This window comes from Engystomops pustulosus, chromosome 10, assembly GCF_040894005.1.
Source record: "Engystomops pustulosus chromosome 10, aEngPut4.maternal, whole genome shotgun sequence".
NCBI classification, from domain to species: domain Eukaryota; kingdom Metazoa; phylum Chordata; class Amphibia; order Anura; family Leptodactylidae; genus Engystomops; species Engystomops pustulosus.
This window is the reverse complement of record NC_092420.1, coordinates 2,420,891-2,428,273: the sequence shown is the minus strand read 5'-3', so window position 1 is coordinate 2,428,273 and position 7,383 is coordinate 2,420,891. Positions and strand designations below refer to the sequence as shown.

Here is a 7,383-nt window from a genome sequence, read left to right as displayed (position 1 = left end):
AAGCTCTTGTGTCATCCCCTCATCCTCATAGACTGTAAGCTCTTGTGTCTCCCCCTCATCCTCATAGACTGTAAGCTCTTGTGTCATCCCCTCATCCTCATAGACTGTAAGTTCTTGTGTCTTCCCCTCATCCTCATAGACTGTAAGCTCTTGTGTCCCCCCCTCATCCTCATAGACTGTAAGCTCTTGTGTTCCCCTCATCCTCATAGACTCATATGTGTATATGTCCTCTATGATGTGTAAAGCTATGGAATATGATGGTGATATAGAAATACAGATAATTATTATAAGGTAACGTCCTTGTTCACGACCCATCCTCCCCGTATACTGGTGGATTCGGTTCTGGGGATGGAAAGGGACGTGATATGTAGAGTGGAAATTACTGGAAGATGAAGAACACAACGGAAACAACACGGCAGAAGACACGGACATGAGCGGAGTTACACATTTATTAGGATCCTACATAAGTCCTCGCCCTAATACAGGGGAGCGAGATACATCTCCCATCATATACCAGAGTATGTATAGATTACTATGTGTCATAATGACCCAGTGATGTCACTGCGGGGTCATGTGACTGGGGTCAGGCTTCAGGTCATGCAGGGATGATATTGGGGTCATGCTTATAGGATGATGCAGGATATAATATGGCAGATGCTTCTTGCTAATGATTGGTCTCCACCTCTTAACCTATTGATAGGACATTTCTTCTTTCAGTGAGATAATAAAACTTCTCCAGTCGCACCTATAAAAACAAAAACATCCATGAGTCCTGGTCCTGCAAAAATAAGCTCAGCCTATGGAGGTTACACAGAGGTAAGAAACGTGTTTTCACTCTTTGTTTCATTGCAGTCAATTAGTAAGATCAAAAATGTTCTTCTATTTCCTCATTAATGTGTCCTCTGCCCCCCCAGTAATGTTCCCTCTGCCCCCCTCAGTAATGTTCCCTCTGCCCCCCCCAGTAATGTGCCCTCTGCCCCCCAGTAATGTGCCCTCTGCCCCTCCCAGTAATGTGCCATCTGCCCCCCAGTAATGTGCCCTCTGCCCCCCCCAGTAATGTGCCCTCTGCCCCCCCAGTAATGTGCCCTCTGCCCCCCCAGTAATGTGCCCTCTGCCCCCCAGTAATTTGCCCTCTGCCCCCCAGTAATGTGCCCTCTGCCCCCCCAGTAATGTGCGCTCTGCCCCCCCAGTAATGTGCCCTCTGCCCCCCCAGTAATGTGCGCTCTGCCCCACCAGTAATGTGCGCTCTGCCCCACCAGTAATGTGCGCTCTGCCCCCCTCAGTAATGTTCCCTCTGCCCCCCCCGGTAATGTGCCCTCTGCCCCCCAGTAATGTGCCCTCTGCCCCTCCCAGTAATGTGCCCTCTGCCTCCTCCCCAGTAATGTGCCATCTGCCCCCCAGTAATGTGCCCTCTGCCCCCCCCAGTAATGTGCCCTCTGCCCCCCCCAGTAATGTGCCCTCTGCCCCCCAGTAATGTGCCCTCTGCCCCTCCCAGTAATGTGCCCTCTGCCTCCTCCCCAGTAATGTGCCATCTGCCCCCCAGTAATGTGCCCTCTGCCTCCTCCCCAGTAATGTGCCATCTGCCCCCCAGTAATGTGCCATCTGCCCCCCAGTAATGTGCCCTCTGCCCCCCCAGTAATGTTCCCTCTGCCCCCCCCGGTAATGTGCCCTCTGCCCCTCCCAGTAATGTGCCCTCTGCCTCCTCCCCAGTAATGTGCCCTCTGCCCCCCAGTAATGTGCCCTCTGCCCCCCCCAGTAATGTGCCCTCTGCCCCGCCCAGTAATGTGCCCTCTGCCCCCCAGTAATGTGCCCTCTGCCCCCCAGTAATGTGCCCTCGGCCCCTCCCAGTAATGTGTCCTCTGCCTCCTCCCCAGTAATGTGCCATCTGCCCCCCAGTAATGTGCCCTCTGCCTCCTCCCCAGTAATGTGCCATCTGCCCCCCAGTAATGTGCCATCTGCCCCCCAGTAATGTGCCCTCTGCCCCCCCAGTAATGTGCCTTCTGCCCCCCCCAGTAATGTGCCCTCTGCCCCCCAGTAATTTGCCCTCTGCCCCCCAGTAATGTGCCCTCTGCCCCCCCAGTAATGTGCGCTCTGCCCCCCCAGTAATGTGCCCTCTGCCCCCCCAGTAATGTGCGCTCTGCCCCACCAGTAATGTGCGCTCTGCCCCACCAGTAATGTGCGCTCTGCCCCCCCAGTAATGTGCACTCTGCCCCCCAGTAATGTGCGCTCTGCCCCTAGCTTGACAAAATACTGAAATGATATTTTATGCGAATTTATTAAACAAGAAAAACTGAAATCTCCCCTAGTGATAAGTATTGCAGCCCTTATGCTGTGACTCTCATATGTAACTCACATGCTGTCCATCCCTACTGATCCTCCTTGAGATGGTTCTACTCCTTCATTAGAGTCCAGTTGTGTTTAATTAAACTGAATGGATTTGATTAGGAAAGGCACACACCTGTCTATATAACACCCCACAGATCACACTGCATGTTAGAGCACATGAGAATGATGAAATAAAAGGAACTGCCCAATGAGCTCAGAGACAGCATTGTGGCAAGACACAGATCTGGCCAATGTCACAAAATAATTTCTGCAGCGTTCAAGGTTCCTTAGAGCACAGTGGCCTCCATAATCCATAAAAGGAAGAATTTTAGGACGACCACAACTTTTCCTCGGCCTGGTCGTCCAGCGAAACTGAGCAATTGTGGGAGAAGAGCCTTGGTGAGAGGTGAATAAGAACCTTGGATGCCTGTGGCTGAGTTACAGAGATGCAGGAGGGGGATGGGAGTCACCTTTCACTGAAGCCTCCAGCAGTCGGGGCTTTATGGCAAAGTCTGGAAGTCTCTCCTCAGTTCAAGACATATGAAAGCCTCAGAGGATCCTCAAATCCAGGGGTAAGAAACTTGTAGCATCTTCCCAAGAAGATTCCTGGCGGCACCAGCTCTAATGCTGCTTCTTCTCATCACTGAGCAAAGTGGCCGAATGCTTATCATCAGGGACACATTACTGGGGGCCAGAGAGCAAATTACTGGGGGCAGAGTGAATATTACCGGGGGGCAGAGTACACATTCCTGGGAGGCAGAGTGTCCATTACTGGGGGAGGCAGGGGGTACATTACTGGATGGGGCAAAGTTCACATTACTGTGTGTGTGGGGGGGTAGAGGGCACATTACTTGGGGGGATAGAGTGCTCATTACTGGGGGCGGGGGGGGGGGCAGAGTGTCCATTGCTGGGGGGGGGGTAGAGTGCCCATTAGGGAGGGGACAGAGTACACATTAATGAGGAAAAAATGACCCTTTGATCTTATAATTTGGCTACAATTAAAAAAAGAGCAAAAAATTTTAGGGGGTCTGAATAATTTCTGTACCCTCTGTACTGTCACTGGAATCACCACAAGCCGGGCAAGGCAAATATTGGACTTGGCAGCATGTGATGTATTTGCTTCAAAACACTTGGAACAACATGTCCATCTAGATTTCGTCCACTTGCTCCTTGACAAACTACAATCTGTCAGCCAAGGGAAACATCACTACTCTGTCCTCCTCCTCCTTGACCTGTCCTCTGCCTCTGACACTGTAGACCATTCTCTGCTGCAGACGTTATGTTCTCTTGGTATCACTGACCGGACTTTCTCCTGGATCTCCTCATACCTCTCCAACTGGGCGTTCAGTGTCTATCAGTCTCACACCACCTCTTCACCTCAACCCCTCTCTGCTGGTGTCCACCAAGGTTCTGTCCTGGGACCCCTGCTCTTCACCCTCTACATCTCTGTCCCGGGACCCCTGCTCATCACCCTCTACACCTCTGTCCTGGGACCCCTGCTCCTCTCCCTCTACACCTCTGTCCTGGGACCCCTGCTCTTCACCCTCTACACCTCTGTCCTGGGACCCCTGCTCTTCTCCCTCTACACCTCTGGCCTGGGACCCCTGCTCTTCACCCTCTACACCTCTGTCCCGGGACCCCTGCTCTTCACCCTCTACACCTCTGTCCTGGGACCCCTGCTCTTCACCCTCTACACCTCTTTCCTGGGACCTCTGCTCTTCACCCTCTACACCCCTGTCCTGGGACCCCTGCTCTTCACTCTCTACACCTCTGTCCTGGATACCTGCTCTTCACCCTCTACACCTCTTTCCTGGGACCCCTGCTCTTCACCCTCTACACCTCTGGCCTGGGACCCCTGCTCTTCACCCTCTACACCTCTGTCCCGGGACCCCTGCTCTTCACCCTCTACACCTCTTTCCTGGGACCCCTGCTCTTCACCCTCTACACCTCTTTCCTGGGACCCCTGCTCTTCACCCTCTACACCTCTGTCCCGGGACCCCTGCTCTTCCCCCTCTACACCTCTGTCCCGGGACCCCTGCTCTTCACCCTCTACACCTCTTTCCTGGGACCCCTGCTCTTCACCCTCTACACCTCTGGCCTGGGACCCCTGCTCTTCACCCTCTACACCTCTGGCCTGGGACCCCTGCTCTTCACCCTCTACACCTCTGTCCTGGGACCCCTGCTCTTCACCCTCTACACCTCTGTCCCGGGACCCCTGCTCTTCACCCTCTACACCTCTTTCCTGGGACCCCTGCTCTTCACCCTCTACACCTCTGGCCTGGGACCCCTGCTCTTCACCCTCTACACCTCTGTCCCGGGACCCCTGCTCTTCCCCCTCTACAACTCTGTCCTGGGACCCCTGCTCTTCTCCATCTACACCTCTGTCCCGGGACCCCTGCTCTTCACCCTCTACACCTCTTTCCTGGGACCCCTGCTCTTCACCCTCTACACCTCTGGCCTGGGACCCCTGCTCTTCACCCTCTACACCTCTGTCCTGGGACCCCTGCTCTTCACCCTCTATACCTCTGGCCTGGGACCCCTGCTCTTCACCCTCTACACCTCTTTCCTGGGACCCCTGCTCTTCACCCTCTACACCTCTTTCCTGGGACCCCTGCTCTTCACCCTCTACACCTCTGTCCTGGGACCCCTGCTCTTCACCCTCTACACCTCTTTCCTGGGACCCCTGCTCTTCACCCTCTACACCTCTGGCCCGGGACCCCTGCTCTTCACCCTCTACACCTCTTTCCTGGGACCCCTGCTCTTCACCCTCTACACCTCTTTCCTGGGACCCCTGCTCTTCACCCTCTACACCTCTGGCCTGGGACCCCTGCTCTTCACCCTCTACACCTCTGTCCTGGGACCCCTGCTCTTCACCCTCTACACCTCTTTCCTGGGACCCCTGCTCTTCACCCTCTACACCTCTGGCCTGGGACCCCTTCTCTTCACCCTCTACACCTCTTTCCTGGGACCCCTGCTCTTCACCCTCTACATCTCTGTCCCGGGACCCCTGCTCTTCTCCATCTACACCTCTGTCCCGGGACCCCTGCTCTTCACCCTCTACACCTCTTTCCTGGGACCCCTGCTCTTCACCCTCTACACCTCTGGCCTGGGACCCCTGCTCTTCACCCTCTACACCTCTGTCCTGGGACCCCTGCTCTCCCTGCTCTACACCTCTGTCCCGGGACCCCTGCTCTTCACCCTCTACACCTCTGTCCTGGGACCCCTGCTCTTCTCCACCTACACCTCTGGCCTGGGACCCCTGCTCTTCACCCTCTACACCTCTGTCCCGGGACCCCTGCTCTTCACCCTCTACACCTCTTTCCTGGGACCCCTGCTCTTCACCCTCTACACCTCTGTCCTGGGACCCCTGCTCCTCACCCTCTACACCTCTGGCCTGGGACCCCTGCTCTTCACCCTCTACACCTCTGTCCTGGGACCCCTGCTCTTCACCCTCTACACCTCTGGCCTGGGACCCCTGCTCTTCAGCCTCAACATCTCTGTCCCGGGACCCCTGCTCTTCACCCTCTACACCTCTGTCCTGGGACCCCTGCTCTTCACCCTCTACATCTCTGTCCTGGGACCCCTGCTCTTCACCCTCTACACCTCTGGCCTGGGACCCCTGCTCTTCACCCTCTATACCTCTGGCCCGGGACCCCTGCTCTTCACCCTCTACACCTCTGGCCTGGGACCCCTGCTCTTCACCCTCTACACCTCTGGCCTGGGACCCCTGCTCTTCACCCTCTACACCTCTGGCCTGGGACCCCTGCTCTTCACCCTCTACACCTCTGGCCTGGGACCCCTGCTCTTCACCCTCAACATCTCTGTCCCGGGACCCCTGCTCTTCACCCTCTACACCTCTGTCCTGGGACCCCTGCTCTTCACCCTCTACACCTCTGGCCTGGGACCCCTGCTCTTCACCCTCTACACCTCTGGCCCGGGACCCCTGCTCTTCACCCTCTACATCTCTGTCCTGGGACCCCTGCTTTTCACCCTCTACATCTCTGTCCCGGGACCCCTGCTCTTCACCCTCTACACCTCTGTCCTGGGACCCCTGCTCTTCACCCTCTACATCTCTGTCCTGGGACCCCTGCTCTTCACCCTCTACACCTCTGGCCTGGGACCCCTGCTCTTCACCCTCTATACCTCTGGCCCGGGACCCCTGCTCTTCACCCTCTACACCTCTGGCCTGGGACCCCTGCTCTTCACCCTCTACACCTCTGGCCTGGGACCCCTGCTCTTCACCCTCTACACCTCTGTCCTGGGACCCCTGCTCTTCACCCTCTACACCTCTGGCCTGGGACCCCTGCTCTTCACCCTCAACATCTCTGTCCCGGGACCCCTGCTCTTCACCCTCTACACCTCTGTCCTGGGACCCCTGCTCTTCACCCTCTACACCTCTGGCCTGGGACCCCTGCTTTTCACCCTCTACATCTCTGTCCCGGGACCCCTGCTCTTCACCCTTTACATCTCTGGCTATCTAATTAGGTCCCATGGCTTCCAATACTTCTCCTATGCAGATGACACTGATCTATATTTCTGGTCCTGATATCTCCTCACATCGAGCCAAAATTCCAGCCATATCCTCCTTCGACTCTTCCCGTTTTTGGACAAAACACAACTCACAATCTTTCCTCCACCTAACACATCCCTCCCTCCAGACCTCACCGTCACAATTCATGGCTCCACACTCTCCACGATCCCTAAAGTCCACTTGCCTTGGAGTCATCTTTGACTCTGCCTTATCCTCTAAGCCTCACATCCAGACCCTTACTACAACCTGCCGCCTCCATCTCAAGAACATCTCTCACATCTGACCCTTCATCAGTCCGGAGTCTACAAATTTACTAGTCCCCGTCTTCATCATCTTGGACTCCTCCAATATTCTTCTCTATGGTCTCTCAGATAACTCTCTTTTTTTTTCTTTTCTTTTAAACTTTATTTATTAAATATTACATACAACCTTAACAAAGCCATCAAAAGCAAGCAGAATTAAAGACATATAAGACTAAGACCATGCATTATACTTCAATATGAAGGCATACAATGCGTAATTCTGAG

General features: G+C 55.0%; 1 protein-coding gene across 2 annotated transcripts in view; it reads right to left on the bottom strand.

Annotated features, from left to right (window-relative positions):
- Positions 1-440: 440 nt before the first annotated feature.
- Positions 441-7,383, bottom strand: part of LOC140104438 (metabotropic glutamate receptor 2-like) — a 30,225-nt gene continuing 23,282 nt past the window's right edge. For both annotated transcript variants that reach the window (XM_072127980.1, XM_072127981.1), the window contains exon 4: positions 441-745. In XM_072127980.1, the coding sequence (XP_071984081.1) occupies positions 714-745 (32 nt within the window). In that variant the 3' untranslated portion in view covers positions 441-713. The remainder of the gene's footprint in view (positions 746-7,383) is intronic.